The 23,163-nt window shown below is 31.1% G+C and overlaps 1 protein-coding gene across 3 annotated transcripts in view; it reads left to right on the forward strand.

Annotated features, from left to right (window-relative positions):
• LOC139520856 (galactocerebrosidase-like) overlaps window positions 1–23,163 on the forward strand; it is a 38,323-nt gene that overhangs the window by 12,517 nt on the left and 2,643 nt on the right. The window contains exons 7-17 of one of the 3 annotated variants that reach the window (XM_071313852.1): window positions 125–252; window positions 3,100–3,217; window positions 3,702–3,739; window positions 4,252–4,376; window positions 5,044–5,183; window positions 5,709–5,798; window positions 6,524–6,610; window positions 7,259–7,400; window positions 8,335–8,512; window positions 12,342–12,511; window positions 22,555–22,631. In XM_071313852.1, the coding sequence (XP_071169953.1) occupies window positions 125–252; window positions 3,100–3,217; window positions 3,702–3,739; window positions 4,252–4,376; window positions 5,044–5,183; window positions 5,709–5,798; window positions 6,524–6,610; window positions 7,259–7,400; window positions 8,335–8,512; window positions 12,342–12,511; window positions 22,555–22,631 (1,293 nt within the window). Of the gene's footprint in view, window positions 1–124; window positions 253–3,099; window positions 3,218–3,701; window positions 3,740–4,251; window positions 4,377–5,043; window positions 5,184–5,708; window positions 5,799–6,523; window positions 6,611–7,258; window positions 7,401–7,965; window positions 8,144–8,334; window positions 8,513–11,103; window positions 11,282–12,341; window positions 12,512–22,554; window positions 22,632–23,163 lie in introns of all 3 variants that reach the window. The other 2 variants (XM_071313854.1, XM_071313855.1) reach the window with 2 other exon arrangements.

Consider the following 23,163-nt stretch of genomic DNA (forward strand, 5'->3'; position numbering starts at 1 on the left):
AACCTAAAATGATTATGCATGCCATTTTAAAAAAAAAAAGAAAAGATAAATATTTAAAACATTGTGACCAGTAACAACTTCAATCATCTAATGACTTATGACAAATTGTTTTCTCTTATTTCAGCTGTTGAGGAAAGTCTTAGATAACAACAGTTTACAACATGTTAGGATCGTAGCTGCTGATGGAGGCTGGGGTATTGTCAATGATATTAACAATGACTCAGACCTAGCTAAAGCTATCGACTATATAGGGTAAGGTTATATAATCACTAAAGCTATCAACTATATAGGGTAAGGTTATATAATAGCTAAAGCTATCAACTATATAGGGTAAGGTTATATAATCACTAAAGCTATCAACTATATAGGGTAAGGTTATATAATAGCTAAAGCTATCAACTATATAGGGTAAGGTTATATAATAGAAAAGCTATCAACTATATAATGTAAGGTTATACCGGTATAATAGCTAAAAGTATCGACTATATAGGGTAAGGTTATATAATAGCTAAAGCTATCAACTATATATGGTAAGGTTATATAATAGCTAAAACTATCAACTATATAAGGTAAGGTTATATAATAGCTAAAGCTATCGACTATATAGGGTAAGGTTATATAATAGCTAAAGCTATCGACTATATAGGGTAAGGTTATATAATAGCTAAAACTATCGACTATATAGGGTAAGATCATATGATTGAAAAGCTATCAACTATATAAGGTAAGGTTATATAATAGGCAAAAGTATTGACTATGTAGGGTAAGGTTATATAATAGCTAAAAGTATCCACTATATAGGGTAAGGTTATATAATAGCTAAAAGTATTGACTATGTAGGGTAAGGTTATATAATAGCTAAAAGTATCGACTATATAAGGTAAGGTTATATAATAGCTAAAGCTATCAACTATATAGGGTAAGGTTATATAATAGCGAAAACTATCAACTATATAGGGTAAGGTTATATAATAGCTAAAACTATCGACTATATAGGGTAAGATCATATGATTGAAAAGCTATCAACTATAAAAGGTAAGGTTATATAATAGGCAAAAGTATTGACTATGTAGGGTAAGGTTATATAATAGCTAAAACTATCGACTATATAGGGTAAGGTTATATAATAGCTAAAAGTATCGACTATATAGGGTAAGGTTATATAATAGCTAAAACTATCGACTATATAGGGTAAGGTTATATAATAGCTAAAACTATCGACTATATAGGGTAAGGTTATATAATAGCTAAAAGTATCGACTATATAGGGTAAGGTTATATAATAGCTAAAACTATCGACTATATAGGGTAAGGTTATATAATAGCTAAAACTATCGACTATATAGGGTAAGGTTATATAATAGCTAAAAGTATCGACTATATAGGGTAAGGTTATATAATAGCTAAAACTATCGACTATATAGGGTAAGGTTATATAATAGCTAAAACTATCGACTATATAGGGTAAGATCATATGATTGAAAAGCTATCAACTATATAAGGTAAGGTTATATAATAGCTAAAAGTATTGACTATGTAGGGTAAGGTTATATAATAGCTAAAAGTATTGACTATGTAGGGTAAGGTTATATAATAGCTAAAGCTATCAACTATATATGGTAAGGTTATATAATAGCTAAAACTATCAACTATATAAGGTAAGGTTATATAATAGCTAAAAGTATTGACTATGTAGGGTAAGGTTATATAATAGCTAAAACTATCAACTATATAGGGTAAGGTTATATAATAGCTAAAACTATCGACTATATAGGGTAAGATCATATGATTGAAAAGCTATCAACTATATAAGATAAGGTTATATAATAGCTAAAACTATCGACTATATAGGGTAAGGTTATATAATAGCTAAAAGTATTGTCTATGTAGGGTAAGGTTATATGGGGAGGGAGTCCCCAATAACAGTAGAAAATTCAATAAAAAAAAAATACGGGAAAATTTCCAGAATTTTTCATTGTACTGATGAACTCAAAATCGTTCAAATTTTTTTTGTCGTGTTTTGAAATCCCGGACCTGCGCAGAAATGTACAATGTACTTCCTTTTTCCGGTCTCGTTTGTATGAAACTTTGAGTAAAATATATATTTATCAGTCTAGTATAAAATAGGAAGGAACGCGCAATACCAATTTCATTTTTAATAATTCCTTAATATGAAAAAACGTTACCTGATGATAGCGTTTCTTTGTTTACATTGCAAATGACGTCATAATTTAAATAACGTCACAACTAAATCCCTAACAGAACCAAAATCGGAAACGTTACAGTATTTCCGTTTCTTTTTTTTTAAACAAATATTTAAGTTACAAAAAAATAATTCATACAGACTTCGTCCCCATTTACAGGTAATGCCTGCCTCATATTATAATAGCTAAAACTATCGACTATATAGGGTAAGGTTATATAATAGCTAAAACTATCGACTATATAGGGTAAGGTTATATAATAGCTAAAACTATCGACTATATAGGGTAAGGTTATATAATAGCTAAAACTATCGACTATATAGGGTAAGCTTATATAATAGCTAAAGCTATCGACTATATAGGGTAAGGTTATATAATAGCTAAAGCTATCAAATATGTAGGGTTAATTAACGATATATATAGTTCTATTATTTGTTAAACGATTCAGACCTTGCTAAAGCTATCAACTTTATAGGGAAAGGTAATATAGTAGCTTAAGCTATCGACCATATAGAGTTATATGATATGATAGCTAAATTATTGTCAATGATAAGGGCAATGATTCAAACCAAGCTAAAGCTATTGACTATATAGGGTAAGACCATGAGTAAGCTAATTATCTTGCCTACAAGCATATGAACCAGATTTAGCTATAACTAGCACTAATCAGGGTAAGATAATATGATAGCTAAATTAATTATTTATTGTCAATGATATAAGCAATAATTCACACCTAGCTAAAATTATCACCAATATTGAATATGGTCATGAAATATCTAATAATATTGGCTGTAAAGGATGTAGTCTAGACCTAGCTAAAGCTACTGGCTCTAGGGTAAAAAAGCTAGAGCTATCACCTATTAAGGGTAAGATCATGCTGCTTATTTATTTACAGTGTGCATTACCCAGGAACAGAGTCTGTCATGTCAGCTGTTCAGACAGGGAAACAGTTATGGTCATCTGAGGATTTCAGTACATTTAATGACAATATAGGGGGAGGATGCTGGGCAAGGGTGAGTCATGCTTGACCTTGCACTGTTTTAATAGTAATCCTTTTGTATTCAATAGGAATTTAGATATACAGCCTCAATCTCAAGTACAGATTTGTGGCTCTTTTGGATTTTTGAACTGCAGTTAAAAAAAAGGACTTTGAATATTGCAGCCTGTAATGGCAAGAACTGTTATCTTTCAAGTTTAGAACTTATGCTTCTCATTTATCAAAGGACATATTCATAACTGACTCATGATTTGTTTGGTGAAATATTGTTCTACTTTAGAGGCATGATAGATGCTCTAAGATATAATTTGTGTTTCATTGAATCCTAATTTTAGAGAGGTGGTCACAGGTGGTTTAAGGATTTTGCTGAGATACTATTTGAGAAATTAAAAACACAACAAAAGAAAATCAATTTGTAGTATTGGAAGTTTTATAATTTGCTCTATTAACATTGTTGTATTTATAGGCATTAATCTTCATTACATATGTTGTTATTTCAGCTCTTGAATCAGAACTATGTTAATGGAAGATTTACAGGGTAGGTAAACTTAAGAGTATTGGCATCTAATCTATGAGATTTTGTATGTTGAAATCTATGTAATTTATCGTTTCAAAATCTAAGAAATTATTGGTGTTTGTACTAAAAAAACAGAAATAATGTCACATCAATGGTTATATGTCCATTGTAATGGATTTTGCTAGCCAATAAAAAAAAAAAACGGTGTACTTTTTTTTTTTAAATATTACCCAGAATGCATTAAATTCTCAAATGTCAATTTGAAAGCATGAATAGAATAGAAGTTTTTGATATACTTCATAACATAACCATGATAGCACATTATAAAAATTTTGTTGAGTAGTTGCAGTAAAACAAATTGTATTTCTTTATAACATTTTAATATAAACAAACATGATAAATATTTGCAAACTTTGTGAAGAAATGTAATAAATTCCAGTTCACTTGTGTTTACATCATAGGTAAGGAAGGACATAGTAATATTTTTGTATATGAAATTTATAGTAAAAATAATTGCAATGTTTCCTTTGTAGAACTATATCGTGGAATTTAATTGCCAGTTACTATGATGCTCTTCCTTTTGCACGTAATGGTCTTATGACAGCAAATTCACCATGGAGTGGAAGTTATGTGGTCAATAGTCCTATATGGATGTCAGGTATACATACTGATATTGTACATTGCCATATGCACTATTTGTCAACTTATTCATATATCTGCAAAAACAAATCTTTACTAAATCCACTGAAATAAGAACTCCAGTTTGCCTAATGCAAATTTTATTAAACTGGTATGCAATGCTGAAAACCAAACAGACAGAGTACTAATTTGTGAAGTGAGTTATTAGCTGCTGCACTCTAACTTAAGTGTGTCTTGTCCAAATTTTATGGAAATCATACATAAGGCTTAAATTTACAACACACAAACAGAGTTCTTATTTATGTAGTGAGTCATTTACTGTTTTAGAGTAATGCCCCTTTTTACTTGGAAAAATGCAAACTTGAGCTGGAGCATTTCTGTTCTTAGACACATTCTTTTTTATTCATGTAGACATAATGGACTAATGTCAAAGAAATAAATTGGTGAAAATTATGTATATATTATTATATACATAAACCGTGAAAATATTTCTAACAAAAAGTGAAATTGAGAATGGAAATGGGGAATGTGTCATAGAGACAACAACCTATAAGAAACCTTACTTTTTTCAAACTGGAAACAATGAAAATGAATTTAAGAGACTTTTTATGAAACTTCTCACCTAACTTTCCTCCCTAAAAAATCAAATTGTTACTACAGTATGCCTTAATTTATATTTCCTATAGCACATACAACCCAGTTTACATTGCCTGGATGGAAATACCTGTCACATGGTAGTGGTGTTGGTAAACTGAAATATGGAGGGAGTTATGTCTCCTTGGTCAGCCCTGATGGCAAAGATCTCACAATTGTCATAGAAACCATGGTAAGTATTAAACACATGGGGGACATATTTTTGAATTAAAATGTAATGATATCTTTCTTGTGATTCCTAATAACCAATATTCATTATGTATGAAACTCGAAAACATTGAACTAAGTAATTAAATGTTTAAAAAATTAAGTAGCAAAAAAAAACATCAGTTTTCACTGTAATAATCTTATACTTAAGGCAGTTCATGACCCTGTTTGAAAAATGTTGTTGGGCCTTCCTTTGAGTTTTTTATAATGTTTTGTCCTGATGGACAAAGTCCAAACTTATACTTCTTAAATGATTAAATGTTTAGTGTAGACCGTTTTTCATAGTTTAACCTGTCATTTTAATCTATTATCCATATTCATTTTGGTTTCATTGCAGGAAGGTTAATTATAGCAAAGCCAGGATAGTTCTTAAAGATAATGAAGCCCTATAATTATATTGTTATTTGAAAATATTGAACATTTACAAAAAATATTCTTGAAAAAAAAACCAGGAATTGGATTTTTATATCTTTGCCAATTATTTTTTCAGAGTCATGATCATTCCATTTGTGTTAGGCCACCACTTCCCGCTTATACAGTGGCTCAACAGAATATCACCATAAAACTTGGTGGCAGCTTTGTAAGTATAAAATATAGGTTATAAAAACAGCTTTTTTTCTTCAGCTGTTATCTGCCCTTTGGTCAGGATGTTGTCTCTTTGACATATTCCCTATTTCCGTTCTCAATTTTATTGTAAAAATTGAAAATTCCCTTGATGGCACCTTTTTTAATATTGGAAATACGAAATATCTTCTTGGTGGCAATTCTTAAGTATTGAAAGTAGAAAATATAACTTTGTAGGCAGCTTGGTCAGAATTGAAAAACATATTTTGATGACAATTTTCAAGTTGAAAAGTCTGCAGGTCTAACATCTGATCTTTAAAGATGACATCTCAAAATCATGCTTTTTTGTCAGTTTATTGTAGACCATATTGGCATGATTGAATACAAGAAGTTTGATAAAGCAAAAATGTAAGACATAATTATGAAAACTGATATCTGACAAACTGATGTAAGGATATGTTAGTTTAATGCAGGTAGCATTTTTGATTTTTCAAATCAGAGGGGACAAAAAAGGGACCTTATCATATCTTTACCCTTTTTACACAGCCAAAAATTACAGCTCAAACTGTCTAAACATCCACTTTCCTTCTTAAAAAAGGCAAGGTGTACTACAGTTATCAGTTTTGACCTGCTTTTATTGCAAATTGAATTCAGTACCACCTCAAAATAATTTATTACATATCCTGATGTGAATTCGATGATTATCCTGAAGGTACTTATATACAATATTCTTCATTTCAGGCTAAAATAACAGAAGTAACAGCATGGTATAGCCAGTTAGGATTTGATGGGAAGAATGATACATTTATGCAAAAAGTCGATATTAAGGTTAGAAATATAAAGATAGTTGTTTATTTACTGGGTAAGCAAATTCAATGTTGATACAATATACAATTAAAAATAACACAATCAGGAAGAAAGAAAGCAAACTTAGCTTATTGGTGTGCTGATTTTTTTAAAACCTTAAAAGGAGAATGTATTAAAAGTCTAAATCTGGAAAACAGGGGAGATAATTAGATAGGATTCAAACCACTATCAAACTGTTTTAATATGGCATAATGTTACATATCATTGATCCTGTATGAATTTTTGATTTAAACATTTGTATAGATTTGTAGAAAACAACCTATATTGGTTACTCTCCTATCAAGCAGAGCAAAACGAGGACTGGAATACAACTTTTTCTCACGCTCATTAACTGTATGAATTTTTGATTTAAACATTTGTATAGATTTGTAGAAAACAACCTATATTGGTTACTCTCCTATCAAGCAGAGCAAAACGAGGACTGGAATACAACTTTTTCTCACACTCATTAACTGTGAAATTTCATAAAAATCCGCTGTCTGAAAAGTTCTCTTGAACCTTTGTCACCAATACAACAATTAATATTAACTTAAAAGAAATCAATACTATTGATATGATGACATTCAATTACTTTATTATCATTTATAACATGATACAGTTGAATTTTAGGTACCAAATGGATTGATACATCTGAGATTAGATGTAGATCAAGTAGTAACCATAACAACAATAAAATTAGGTCAGAAAGGAAGTTATCCTAATCCACCACCCAGTAAACCATTTCCTGTGCCTTATAAAGAAGATTTTGAAGGTAGTTGTATTGCTTAATGTGAAGTATGGTAGGGTATGCTTCTCAAAGATAGACTTATTTTATATTTATTAAATTCAACCAAATTCAAAATGTAAATTTAAAGTTATCTTTAGTAGGAATTGTACAGTTAAAGTTTCCATTAATTATTAACATTATGTGCTGCACTTGAATTTGTTTCTTTAAAATATATTGCATGTGATAAGTGTTCAGGTTGCATTTTGTTTTTGGTACATTAGTATGTACTTACAGCCACAATTGCTGGGATCTCAACTGAATTGTATCTTATAATTTAGACATTTTATTGATTCTTGAATGCAAGCTTCATTATCCTTTGAAAGTCAAATGAAGTTTAACCTTTCTGTGTTTCCTAGAAAGGCAGAAAACTGCTCCCAGATAATGATATGACAGCTGCATTCATAGTTTTAATATTAAATATAAAAAGTTGTTTTTGCTTCACTGTAAGAGTACAAACACACTGCATGTTTTCCTTAATAAATATATATAAACTGTCATATGCATGTAGCTGGATAATTTAATAGTAAATTACACTGTTTCATCTGTTTAGCATATGCAGTTTCATCTCAGCCTAAATATATGTCTCAACAATTGGGTGCATTTGAGGTCCAGAAAACTTATGGTGACCATGGGCTAGTTTTAAGACAAGTGGTTCTAGAGACTCCAGTATGGACATGTAAAGCAGACTATTATAACCATACTATAAATGTCATTGGAGATTTTGGCTGGTACGATGAAATCAAAAGATTATATAAGCTTGTTGCAATAGTTGCATGGATATATAAGCATTATTTGATTGTAATCAATTCTTTAGTTTTGACTTTGCCTCTACAGAATTGATTATTAACTCCTATTAAAAGTACCCCTGTATCCATTTTATTTGAAAGTTAAAAAGTTTATCAATGTTTCATTTGTTTAGCATATGCAGTTTCATCTCAACCTAAATATTTGTCACAACAACTGGGTGCATTTGAGGTTCAAAAATCAAATGGAGACCATGGACAAATTTTAAGACAGATAGTCCTGGAGACCCCAGTATGGTGGTGTAAAGCTGACCATTTTAACCATACTTTGAATGTTATTGGAGATTTTGGCTGGTATGGTGAAATCACTCTATTTTCTTGTTTCTATTATAGCATGAATAACAAAAATGTATCAAAAGCTTTGATTGGTCATAAGGAATTCTTTAGTCTTTAATTGATTATAAACTACTGAAGTACCTTTAGGCCGTTTTTATTAAATAAGTTGGTTTACGGATCCGCCGACCCGAATTTTCGCTAATTCAAATAAAAATAAACGCACATTTGTCCTTAAAAATTATTTCCGCCGACCTCATATTTCTCGATTTACTAAGAAAATTTTAAACGGAATTTTTGTGTTTACGTTTCGTATTCTGGTTCCTATTACTGCATTTAAAAATCGTTAACCAGTGCACCGGAACGTGACTGGTAAGCTTTCCCCGACACCCAAAAGCGAAAACAAGTCGCCCTCTTCTTGACGATACTCGCTTTCAGTCGCTTCCGTCATCGGACATTTTCAATTTTTACCAAGTTGATGAAACATCATTTTTTTTATTGATAATTAAAGAAATTAAGACATCAACGGTTCATTATCTTAAGAAAAGAGGCTGAAGCATTGTATTTGCAGTGTGTAGCAGTTTATTTGATAAAAAGTACAACTTTTTATCACCTCGAACATTTTTGCAAGTTCCGGTGCTTGTTACTCGAAAACGTACATCAACCTAAATTTCGGCGGTAAAATAAGTTTGTTACTTCATTTAAACGTGATAAAAGTTGCCTCTAGTAAATGTTTAATCCATTTATTGCATTAAAAACGTCATGTTCCTTTCCAAATAACTTGTCAAACATCGTTTATTTTAGTAAATTTTCTTGCATTCGTCCGCCATTTACCGATTCCTAAACTACGGATCTGAACCGGACCAGCTAAACCGAAATCCGTACTTTTACAATAATTATTACGGACGCACGGATGGAACAGCTGACAGACGAATATTGACCACAAAGGAAAAAATTACGTATTTCACATGCATTAAGAGACTTTTAGTTACATCTAATTGATTGGTGTATATAATTCCCTATATTTTTTATGTATTGAATTTGTTTCAAACTTTATTAAAGTTGCTTAACTCGGAGACTATTACACTAGCTAATATCAATATATTATGGCCCAGCTTAAATTATATATTTTTTGATGAGAGACACTGAATTTCATACTTAAGATAGTTTTGAATTAAATTGTAATTGATATATTATAATTTCTTTACATTTTTCAAAATAAAAAAAAAAAAAATTTTGTGCTAGATATTAAATATTTAGTTGGAAGTTTCTCACAAGAACCTAAGTAAAACTTTTAATTTGAAATGTTACTTTAATTGTATACTCAGATATGAATTGAACAATATAAAAAGAACATTATTTAACATATGACCCTTTATACTATAGTAAAATCCAAACATTGTAGGGCACCAAACGAATGAGCACTTCTCTTTCAAATCTCACCACTTCTCCCTATCAGTTTCAAAAAGAAAAGTCACTTCTCCCTATAATTCTGAAAAAGTGTGAGCCCTGCTGATATCCGTAAACCAAGTAAAAAAAAAACAAACTGGAAAGATCTAGTTTAAATTTATTTTTTTTCCCTCCTCCTACCCTAAGTTTTTTGGGCTGATGTCCGTAAACCAACTTATTAAATAAAAACGGCCTTAGCATCTAAATTTGACTTCCTTGTTTCAGTTCTTACTTTAGAAATACTCATCTTTCAGTCTTCATACTTAGTACTTACTTGTAACGATTTACATACCATAAACTAAGTAGAAAGAAAATTTTGCTGAAATTATTAGTAGACTCAGGAGTGATTGCCCATTTTTACCCTTTTTTGTGTTTTTGACAAAAAGTAATAAAGAAACTAATAGCAGAAAAAAATATAGGCAATACAAGATCAATAAAAATCAGATTTTGGTCATGAGTTATATTCTAGCCTTCGTTGGTGGAGAGAGTCCATTGATGAAGATGCACACAGGACACAATTTCTTTAGAACCTTTAGCTTTAACCCTTGAAAAAAAAAAAAAAAATCTTTTTAACCCCTTTTATTATTATTTTTTTCTTTTATTCCTTGTCTCTTGAGAGCACATTTAATAAATTCTTATTTGCCAGGGGGGAAAGTGGGAATGGAATTGTTTACCTAAGATGTGTGCCTTAAGGCCTAAAGATTTTGATCATCATTATAGTTTTAGGTTCATGGATAATTTCAGACAATGTAAAGTTTAATGATGAAACATCTGCATTATACTGATCATTTCTCAATGGCTTCATGTTTAAAAGTAGCAAATTATTATTAGTTGTCTGGAGGTCTAAGAATATGGGAAGGGATAAGATGACACAGGATAAGTTCCTTTCTTGGTTATACCTATTGTTGTGTAGAAAATGGCTTACTAATATGCACAAAAATATAAACAGTTTTAATAATATATTGTGTATAAATCTCATGCATGATAAAACTTCTTGTTGAGCAACATTATTGGAACAGAACATTCTTGAGTGAAACTAAATTCTTGTGCAGTACAGTGTTATTTTCTATTTCTCATGTACATAAACATTTTGATAGCTATTCAACATAATCATTCCAATTTTCCCCAAACAAAGTAATTTTAAAGATGAATTTATTTGTCAGCTTATGAAGAAGTTTCCCATCCAAATAATTTTGCTCAGCAAGTTGGTGTGTTTGAAGTGAGAAAGTCAGAGGATACACAACATGGAAACATTCTTCGTCAAGTAGTTCTACATTCTCCTATTCACTGGTGCCCTAATAATCTAGTGTTTCCTATCAACTTAATTGGAAACTTTAACTGGTATGTTTTGATAATATGACCCTGGTTTGACCTCATCTTTGCCCAGCACTCTTTACCATTAAAATTATTGTTCAAAATCCCCTTGCACCATTTATTATACTGCTAAATTTGAGTATTAAAAAACAGTAGGAGTTTTTTCAACTGTTGTTTTTAACAAGACAATGCTCGTGTTGGTTCCATCATGGAAGTATTATATTGACAGGAACTACAACGATTAATTAGCATGTATTTATAACCCGGGTAGCACTGTAGAAAAGATATGGAAACTGTCTAATTAGTACGCTGTTGTTAATTTCTTTTGTGGCTATCTGCGATGCCGCTGTCATAAATTGACCGGAGATACTTCTTATCAATCACGTGATTTTAATCGAGACAGCTTAACAATATTACTTGTCGGAAAACACCTTTACTTATTTCAATCGCGTCGGTAGACCTTTATTCGTGAACAACTTATTTAAACAAATCGACTGATGCATAAAAAATGAAAATTGGCCCAGAATTAATTATTCTACGATTTGAAATAGTGAGTGACATTATTTTATTAGTTTGTGGGTGAAGTTTAGCTTTTATATACAGCCTTCATATTGCATAAAGTTTATTTGTTTCTTATGATTTATAAAAAAAAACATTGAAACCTTTGGAAATTGTTTCAAACATTATGAGTGTATGGCAGTTAGCACCGTTCTAATATTAACTTCAGATTTGCTGCACAACTTTATATGTCTTTCAATAAGAGTTATTGTTTAGTTAAATGATATTTTAATCAAAATATATTGAATTGGGCAACAGGTTAACCCTTTAAAAGCCCTATCCACAAATTACAAAGTATAAATAAACTATTTTTCTGTCTGTAAATTTATCCACTTGTATGTCCAGTCAAATTTTCGTTGTTCATACATAAGGTATTTTATGAAAACTCTTTAGATGTTTACATAATTTAAATATCAATGATAGAAAGCACTGTTCGATTTTAACAGCTTTAACTGTTATCACTTTATTGTCATATAAATGAAGTATGTATGTAGGATATGAAATACTTCACACAATAAATATTTTGTAGGACAGACATATCTGTATCAGTAGATGTACAGATAGGTAAAGAGAATGGTACAGATGGAGTATTCCTGGCAGCCAGGGTGGATAAAGGAGGATGTCAGTCATTTTATGCCAATGGTGTATTCTTTTATATCTTTCCAGCAACCAAGATGTTTTACTTAACTTATGACTTGTGTAAGTTTTTAGTAGTAATTATTTGATTGTTACTTGTGATTTCACATTGTGTATTTTATTATTTACACATATTTTAATCTTACTACACTGTTCATAAAACTATATGATACATTTGTTTAATGCTGTGCTCTTTTAACAACTTTCCTCTGGGTTACATTTTGCTGCCTTTATCAATAAAATTGAGAATGGAAATGGGGAATATGTCAAAGAGACAACAACTCAACCAAAGAGCAGACAACAGCGGAAGGCCACCAATGTATTTTCAACACAGCCAGAAAATCTTGTGGTGGGGTTAAAATGATTTGTGAGACCTCAACCCTACCCCTATACCTCTAGCCAATGAAGAATAAAGAAACACATATCAATACGCAAAGTAAAACTTAATTTAAAAGAAGTCTGAGTCCGATGTTTAGGAATTAAGGGCCAATAGGGGGGCCAAAAACAAGCATTTTTGTAGTTTCTGGACAATAACTTGTGTGTAAGTTTATGGATCTCTCTGACATTATACCACAAGGTTCCATATCACAAAAGGAAGGCTGAGATTGTGTTTGGGGGTAATTGTCGAATTCATGCAGGAATAAGGGGCAGAAAAATGGCCAAAAACAGGCATTTTTCTAGTTTCAAGACAATAACTTGTGTTTCAGGGTATGGATCTCTCTGAAATTGTACTACAAGGTTCCATACTACAAAGGAAAGGCTGGGATTCAGTGTGGGGGTAATTGCTCCAAGGGAGGATTCAAAAGTTTGGGGGGTTCTAATTTTTTTTAAGGGGTTCAAATGTTTTTATACGACCGCAAAATTTGAAAAATTTTCGTCGTATATTGCTATCACGTTGGCGTCGTCGTCTGCGTCGTCGTCGTCGTCGTCCGAATACTTTTAGTTTTCGCACTCTAACTTTAGTAAAAGTGAATGGAAATCTATGAAATTTTAACACAAGGTTTATGACCACAAAAGGAAGGTTGGTATTGATTTTGGGAGTTTTGGTCCCAACATTTTAGGAATTAGGGGCCAAAAAGGGCCCAAATAAGCATTTTTTTGGTTTTCGCACTATAACTTTAGTTTAAGTTAATAGAAATCTATGAAATTTTGACACAAGGTTTATGACCACAAAAGAACGGTTGGGATTGATTTTGGGAGTTTTGGTTTCAACAGTTTAGGAATTAGGGGCCAAAAAAGGGCCCAAATAAGCATTATTCTTGGTTTTCGCACAATAACTTTAGTTTAAGTAAATAGAAATCAATGAAATTTAAACACAATGTTAATGACTACAAAAGGAAGGTTGGTATTGATTTTGGGAGTTTAGGTCCCAACAGTTTAGGAATTAGGGGCCAAAAAGGGACCCAAATAAGCATTTTTCTTGGTTTTTGCACCATAACGTTAGTATAAGTAAATAGAAATCTATGAAATTTAAACACAAGGTTTATGACCATAAAAGGAAGGTTGGTATTGATTTTGGGAGTTTTGGTCCCAACAGAATAAGGGGCCCAAAGGGTCCAAAATTAAACTTTGTTTGATTTCATCAAAATTGAATAATTGGGGTTCTTTGATATGCCGAATCTAACTGTCATGACTGTGTATGTAGATTCTTAACTTTTGGTCCCGTTTTCAAATTGGTCTACATTAAGGTCCAAAGGGTCCAAAATTAAACTTAGTTTGATTTTGACAAAAAATGAATCAGTTAGGTTCTTTGATATGCTGAATCTAAAAATGTACTTAGATTCTTGATTATTGGCCCAGTTTTCAAGTTGGTCCAAATCGGGGTCCAAAATTGAACTTTGTTTGATTTCATCAAAAATTGAATAAATGGGGTTCTTTGATATACCAAATCTAACTGTGTACCGGTATGTAGATTCTTCATTTTTGATCCTGTTTTCAAATTGGTCTACACTAAAGTCCAAAGGGTCCAAAATTAAACTTAGTCTGATTTTATTAAAAATTGAAATCTTGGGGTTCTTTGATATGCTGAATCCAAAAATGTACTTAGATTTTTTATTATGGGCCCAGTTTTCAAGTTGGTCCAAATCAGGATCTAAAATTATTATATTAAGTATTGTGCAATAGCAAGTCTTTTCAATTGCACAGTATTGCGCAATGGCAAGAAATATCTAATTGCACAATATTGTGAAATAGCAAAATTTTTTTTAATTAGAGTTATCTTTCTTTGTCCAGAATAGTAAGCAAGAAATATCTAATTGCAAAATATTGTGCAATAGCAAGATTTTTTTTTAATTGGAGTTATCTTTCTTTGTCCAGAATCAACTTAAATCTTTGTTATATACAATATACAATGTATATTCACTTTTTACTACCAACTGATAAATTAAAATAATCTTTACCATTCAGTGATAACAAGCAGTTTTTTTACATCTTAATATTTTATGATGTATTTAAATGAGTAGTTATTGTTGCAAACTCCATTAGAAATTTGAATTGAGATCAGTTTTGGAATAAGGGAAAGGGGGATGTGATTAAAAAAATTGGGTTCTATTTTTCTCATTTGAAATTTCATAAATAAAAAAGAAAATTTCTTCAAACATTTTTTTGAGAGGATTAATATTCAACAGCATAGTGAATTGCTCTAAGAGAAAACAAAAATTTTAAGTTCATTAGAACACATTCATTCTGTGTCAGAAACCTATGCTGTGTCAACTATTTAATCACAATCCAAATTTAGAGCTGAATCCAGCTTGAATGTTGTGTCCATACTTGCCCCAACTGTTCAGGGTTCAACCTCTGCGGTCATATAAAGCTACGCCCTGCGGAGCATCTGGTTTAAAATGCTTAACTTCTCTATGAGGGATGAAGCTTACATGTAATATCTCTGTTTAAAGAAACAAACTATAACCACCAGACCATAGCTGGCCAGTGACCTTGACCCTAGTATATAAGCACCTGTTCCATAATAACTTGTCATAATTTAAAGCAAGTTTGTGTCGACCAAATATAAAACCCATTTGAAAAGGGTGGATCTGACTGATAATCCCTAGGGTGGGAATTAATTACTTTCGAGCCTCAGGCTCATATTCTAAGAATGACCTTCATCCTGCACATCCAAGATATGCTTGGATGAAGGAACATTCTTATTCATATTTCGCCTTCGGTCTCAAGTAATAAATTAGCTTGTTTAAAGTGTAGACACAAACTAAAAACAATTTTTATATAAATGCCAACATTTAATAAAGCAAAGAAATCACAAGATCATCCAGTAACTACAACTGAAGAAAAGTGTTTTAGTACTGATATTATTCACTTACTTGTTATAGAACTTATAAAAAGTTTTACCATATGTCCAGACTAAGCTGTTGCCAAAATGTCTTTAATAGAACATCCTGAAGCTAAATGCACTTATGAAGAGGTTCCTCTAAATGAGTAAACCTTAAAACCTCGGCTAAAATTAGAACTCTCTCTAACTATCTAAAAAAGACTTAGATGAATTCTCTCACATATTTTGTACACAAAACATGATAAATCATTGTCTTACGTAACAACCCAAAGTTTTGGTTTATCAAAACCCTTGATCACCTCATTAGGTAGACTAACTAACAGATCTAGTATTTTTATACGACCGCAAATTTTGAAAAAATTTTCGTCGTATATTGCTATCACGTTGGCGTCGGCGTCGTCGTCGTCGTCGTCGTCCGGCGTCCGAATACTTTTAGTTTTCGCACTCTAACTTTAGTAAAAGTGAATGGAAATCTATGAAATTTTAACACAAGGTTTATGACCACAAAAGGAAGGTTGGTATTGATTTTGGGAGTTTTGGTCCCAACATTTTAGGAATTAGGGGCCAAAAAGGGCCCAAATAAGCATTTTCTTGGTTTTCGCACTATAACTTTAGTTTAAGTTAATAGAAATCTATGAAATTTTGACACAAGGTTTATGACCACAAAAGAACGGTTGGGATTGATTTTGGGAGTTTTGGTCCCAACATAATAAGGGGCCCAAAGGGTCCAAAATTAAACTTTTGTTTGATTTCATCAAAATTGAATAATTGGGGTTCTTTGATATGCTGAATCTAACTGTCATGACTGTGTATGTAGATTCTTAACTTTTGGTCCCGTTTTCAAATTGGTCTACATTAAGGTCCAAAGGGTCCAAAATTAAACTTAGTTTGATTTTGACAAAAAATGAATCAGTTAGGTTCTTTGATATGCTGAATCTAAAAATGTACTTAGATTCTTGATTATTGGCCCAGTTTTCAAGTTGGTCCAAATCGGGGTCCAAAATTAAACTTTGTTTGATTTCATCAAAAATTGAATAAATGGGGTTCTTTGATATACCAAATCTAACTGTGTATGTAGATTCTTCATTTTTGGTCCTGTTTTCAAATTGGTCTACACTAAAGTCCAAAGGGTCCAAAATTAAACTTAGTCTGATTTTAACAAAAATTGAAATCTTGAAGTTCTTTGATATGCTGAATCCAAAAATGTACTTAGATTTTTGATTATGGGCCCAGTTTTCAAGTTGGTCCAAATCAGGATCTAAAATTATTATATTAAGTATTGTGCAATAGCAAGTCTTTTCAATTGCACAGTATTGCGCAATGGCAAGAAATATCTAATTGCACAATATTGTGAAATATCAAAAAAAATTTTAATTAGAGTTATCTTTCTTTGTCCAGAATAGTAAGCAAGAAATATCTAATTGCAAAATATTGTGCAATAGCAAGATTTTTTTTTAATTGGAGTTATCTTTCTTTGTCCAGAATCAACTTAAATCTTTGTTATATACAATATACAATGTATATTCACTTTTTACTACCAACTGATAAATTAAAATAATCTTTACCATTCAGTGATAACAAGCAGTTTTTTTACATCTTAATATTTTATGATGTATTTAAATGAGTAGTTATTGTTGCAAACTCCATTAGAAATTTTAATTGAGATTAGTTTTGGAATAAGGGAAAGGGGGATGTGATTAAAAAAATTGGGTTCAATTTTTCTCATTTGAAATTTCATAAATAAAAAAGAAAATTTCTTCAAACATTTTTTTGAGAGGATTAATATTCAACAGCATAGTGAATTGCTCTAAGAGAAACAAAAATTTTAAGTTCATTAGAACACATTCATTCTGTGTCAGAAACCTATGCTGTGTCAACTATTTAATCACAATCCAAATTTAGAGCTGAATCCAGCTTGAATGTTGTGTCCATACTTGCCCTAACCGTTCAGGGTTCAACCTCTTATGTCGTATAAAGCTACGCCCTGCGGAGCATCTGGTTTTATATGAAAAAATAAAGTGCCATGTCTCTGAATGAAAGACATAGAATGTAAATCTACAGCTGATAAAGATTGTACTTTGGCAGTTGTAGTCAAGGCAAATAAAGACGCAAGTATAAAAGACAGTCTTTGATGTTAAATCCTCTAATGAATATAAAGAACTTTAAAAAGATAGCACTAAATTCATCTCCACAGTGAAAGCGTATCTAACTCTTCAATTGCAGATTCAGGTTTAAGCAACCATTCACATATACATGTACTTGTAGTAAACAAACAAATTTAGTAACATCTACTTCTTAAAGGATCAAGTCTGTTTCAACATAGAACAAGTAAAATTCACATTAAACATGATGAATATGAAAAGCTTGTGTTAACAAAAAATTTCAATAATCAATAACATCCTTTTTAGATGGTGATAAGGAATTGGTTCTCTTTGAACACACCAAGTAATGAAATTTCTCAAAAAATATTGATAATGCTTGATTATAGATGCTTGGTCTCCAAGATGAAGTATAAATATATTTTACAAATGATTCTGAAATCTCCTGTTTATATTAAAGTGATTTCTGAATATAATACACACGTTTTTACCCTACCGCACAATTAACCCTTCAGGTGTTGATTCACTTATATTTTTTACAATATACAGTTAAATTAAGTCTCTTCCTGACAGAAAAGCATTCTTCAGTATGCAACATTGTTACTAATTTTTATGCTTAGCAGTTTAACTGGCAAATAAATTAAAATTGGTCTTAGCAAAGAAACCCAACTCTGAGCAGGCCAAAAAGGAATAATCAAAAGAGCCTTCTGAACTTTATCACTAATAATTTTCTTTATAATTATCCCCAACAATGAAAAAGATGGGAAAATATAAGGTCTTAATTCTGACCATGAAAAGTACAAACATCTCTGAAAGGAGCTTGTTTGTCAAAAGACAATGAAACAATTATCTACAGATTTGAAAATGAAAACGTGATAACAACAAAACAAATATATCTTCTTTCAATTGCCATTTTAATTGTACAGTATTGGGCAATAGATTTGTAAGATCTTGACATTCATTTTGTGTCAGAAACCTATACTATGTCAAAAATTTGATCACAATTGAATTCAGACAGTATTAAGCTTGAATATTGTGTCCAAATTTGCCCAAACTGTTCAGGGTTTAACATCTGCAGTCGTATCAGACTGCACTTAGCAAATCATTTTATTGTGTTTTGGTCTGTTTAACAAACACTTTTAGCAATAGATCAACAATATTTGGTGTATGAAAATATTTTATGATGTACATGTCAGCCTGGAATGTTTGGTTTTTTTTTACATTGACCACATTTTTACAGTTCATTGCTCAATTTTGAATTTGTTTTTTTGGTCTATTTTTCTAATACTGTATGCAATAGGTCTACTATATTTGGTGTATGGAATGATTGTAAGGTGTATATGTCTGGCAATTATCATCTGACCATGACCATATTTTTATGGTTCATTGCAATTGGTCAATCTTATGTTTTCCTGGTTAAGTTTGTTTTTAAGATACTATATGCAAAAGGTCAACTATTTTATTTAAAGCATGTAATGATTGTAAGATATACTTGTCTGTCTGGCAGGATTTATCTGACCTTGATCTCATTTTCATAGTTCATTGATCAATGTTTAGTTTTCCTGGTTAAGTTTGTTTCTTAGATATGCAATAGGTCAACAACATGTATATTTAAAGCATATTTGGTATATGGAATATTTGTATGGTGTACATGTATTAATTTCCAGTTTGATTTATCCAACCTTTAACCTCATTTTCTTGGATTATGTTAAGTTCATAGTACAGCTTTATATTAAGAACTATCAACATAATATCTACGGTTAGTATAGAAGGCGAGACATTTTAGCGTGTGCACTCTTGTTATGTTGGGTGGAGAATTTGATGTTAATGGCAGAAAGTCCTTTAAAAATTTATTCACAACTGTTTAAGCTCAAGTCGAAGAAATGTATCCCACATCTCCTTTTCATTCATAAGTAAGAACAAAACTGTATGAAAATAATATACAATATGTAGTACCGGTAAATGTAAAAGAAATTCTTTTAAAAAAAGTTTAAAAATTATGTTCTTTAGTTCTGAACTATTATGCCAAACAAAGAATATTTTTATATGTAAGAAATAAATGTATATGAATTAATCTTATTTGATTAAAAATACACAATCACTATCTGAAGTAAAGTTGTGGGGTTGCTGTCTTATTGAAGTTTACCCAAATCTTATATTCATAAAAAGTAAAGACACTTCTGAGATATTAATATTAAGTCACTGTCAGTACACTTAAAACATTTTATGGTACATATATAAAATACAATATATATGGAATGTTTTAACATCCTGATATGGTCACTTCATACATCTTGGCGTCCTTGCTTTTGCTGCCTTTTGGTCTACTACATCCTATGTAGAGTTGTCCTGTTGGAGAGAACGCAAGAGAACCCGGGAACCTTATGTTTATCTCCCTTGTTTTATAATATGTCATCAGCAGGCCAACATTGTTCAGGATATGAAGTGTATGGCTATGCATATCAGATACAATAACATTGTCTCTAGGTGTTGTCACTATGTCACTTGGATAGAATGGTTTATCCTTGTTGATCTCTGTATCTCCTGTATAGATATTGATTATATCACCACCCTGTCCTAACACTACTACTCTATATCTGCCTTCACTTACTTCATCCACCACATGTATATTCCCATTACTAGTGCTGGTTATTCTCAAGGGAAGTGTGAATATAGGTTTTTGATGTTGATCATGTTCATACACTCTCTCATGGTCTCCATTCTGATTCATTAGTATAACAACTCTTCTTCCTTGTATAGGATAGTCTTTATTAATACCTCCTACTAGAACTTTATTGTCACTGGTGATATAGATTGCTGTAGGTAGGAAAGATGACAAATTATATACTGAGTCTGTTAGTGTACCTGTATTACTGCTAATTTCTTGGAGTCTTGATCCCTCAGTGCACAGAAGTAGATTATTTGATTGAGTAACAGCCATACCACAGATGTTGGCATTATAACTTGATAGTATCTTCAGTTTGGTTCCATCAGGTTTCATATTTTGAACTAAACAACCAAAAGTACCAGTACTTATCCAGAGAGAGTCATCAATAGAAGAGCATACATGTACTACAGACTCAAGTTCAGTTTGATATTGTTTATTTATTGCCAGATTAAGATGCGGTTCATAAGATAAATTTTCATCATATTCCAGCACTCCAATGTTAGACTGCATTATCTCCCCTGGAATGAAGTTTGGTATAAAGCCATAACTTGATCTTAGTTTTGGCATTTGCATGTCAACAGATTTTTCCAAATTGCTGGCTTCTGTAAAGAACTTGGAGGCATCGCTTATTTGAATGAATTCCTGGACTTTGTTGTTTTTATCATCAGCTTGCTTTAGTAAAACTGAAACTGCTTTTAAGTCAGATTTGATTGTGTTAGAAACAGAGTTGTGATTCTGATCTAATTCATCTCTGAGTTTTTTAAAGTACCTTTCAACTGTTGCCTTGACAGAGTGTTCATGCTCATTAATATATTGCGTAACCTGGTTGTATTTAGTACTTTCTGCCAACAAAAGTTTGCTAATCTGTTCTTTTCTCAAAACTATTTCTTTCCTGTCCCTTTGAATTTTACTTTGTCCTTTTTTCAACTGTTCTATTTTCATATCATATCCTTCCTGAATTTCTATTAAATCATGTTTCTTGTGAACTTTTGCTATACAGGTGGGACAAACCAGAGTGTCACATGTCTTACAATAAAGACAGTTATTTTGTCCAGCATGGTCCTGACAGGGAATATTTGCATAATCTAGTATTTCTTTATATAGTCCAATATCTTTTAAATCAATAATTCTGTGATCCTTTGCAGTTTTCACTCTTAAATGTACTTTCTCCTTACAATGATTACACAATAATAGGTCACAGTCTAAACACTTCCATTTAATAGGTCTATCAGTTTCACATAATCCACAACTAACAGGAATTTGTCCCTTTCTTATGGATTGTGAAAAAGCCATTTTTAAGTCCAATACAGGTATACATGTATTACTTCCTTGATTGTGATCAGGTGATCTCCTTTTTAACCTTATCCAAGGTTAGATATTTATAGAAACCTTTATCTGTAAATACTGTTGAATATATATAGATTTGTAAAAGATTACTGTGATTGTCTACAGTTTAAATTATGTGTTATAGTTCAATGGCTAGCCACTATATAAAGAGTCTGTTATTTATTTATGTACAGTTTTTAAATTATTGATTATCAGTGAAGTGCACAAACCTTCCCAATATTTTTTTGATCAATTTTAAATGGATGATGATACACAAAAGTTAGGTTTTATAAATGTTAAGATAATAGCTGTTTATTTTAGGTATCAATTATGGAAAGGATAAAAAATTAAATATTTAAAAAAAAAAAGGAATTGGTTTACAAATGTATAGGTTCAATTAAATATGGTAAGAAACTTTTACAGACCAATTTTACTCTTCAGAGAACAGTTGCATGAAGTAACTTTTGGTATCAAATGAGAGGTTTCTTTACACTAAGTATATTTTTTTCTAAAATAAGGGAGATCATTTGGTACTTCATGAAATTTAAAATTTATGATATTCTGTGTATTTACATATTGAATAAACCTGTGTACACCCTGTGTCAAAAAAATACAAGTTCACTTCAAAATGACAAAGAAAACATTTTGTTTTTATGAATCATATACTGTAAATAGTAATATTTACCTTTACTGATGAATAAATGCAGATATTTTTTTGTTATTACAGCAAGAACTCAGTTAGTTGCTAAAGGACCTATATCAAACTTGCAAGATGGATGGAATAACCTTGAACTTATTGTGGAGGTAATGTTATATACTTCATAGCTTGGAATTTGTATGCTTTATTTACCTCAGATACAAGTTTGTACAAGAGGACAAAACACAAATGATTATTTTTTTGGGATATAGAAATTTTCTTGATTAATCTCGCAAGTAACATCCCTCTGATGTTCATACTCCTCCCAGACATCAGTATTTATATATTTTACATATTTGCTTTAAGGCGTTAAACTTCATCTTTCATTTAGTGCAAAACTAAAGAAACTTCTAAAAAAAGCCTCATTTTAAGATTGTGTCTTTAATAAGTAGATTAGAGCAAAGTCTTAACTGAAAACATAGTTTGTGACTAGGTGTTTTTGAAGGATGCGTGTAAAATGTCTTTTTGTCTAAGGTTTCACTCATGTCTATTTTGTTCAAGAACTATGTGTAATATAGTACATTGTACTTGTAGTTCAATATGTCAATTTCCACATGTTTAAGACATAATGATATCAAGAGTGGATCTCATGAAAATTAGTAGCTTTACAGAACATAGAGTATCCTATAATAGTATTGG

This window comes from Mytilus edulis, chromosome 4, assembly GCF_963676685.1.
Source record: "Mytilus edulis chromosome 4, xbMytEdul2.2, whole genome shotgun sequence".
Taxonomy (NCBI): domain Eukaryota; kingdom Metazoa; phylum Mollusca; class Bivalvia; order Mytilida; family Mytilidae; genus Mytilus; species Mytilus edulis.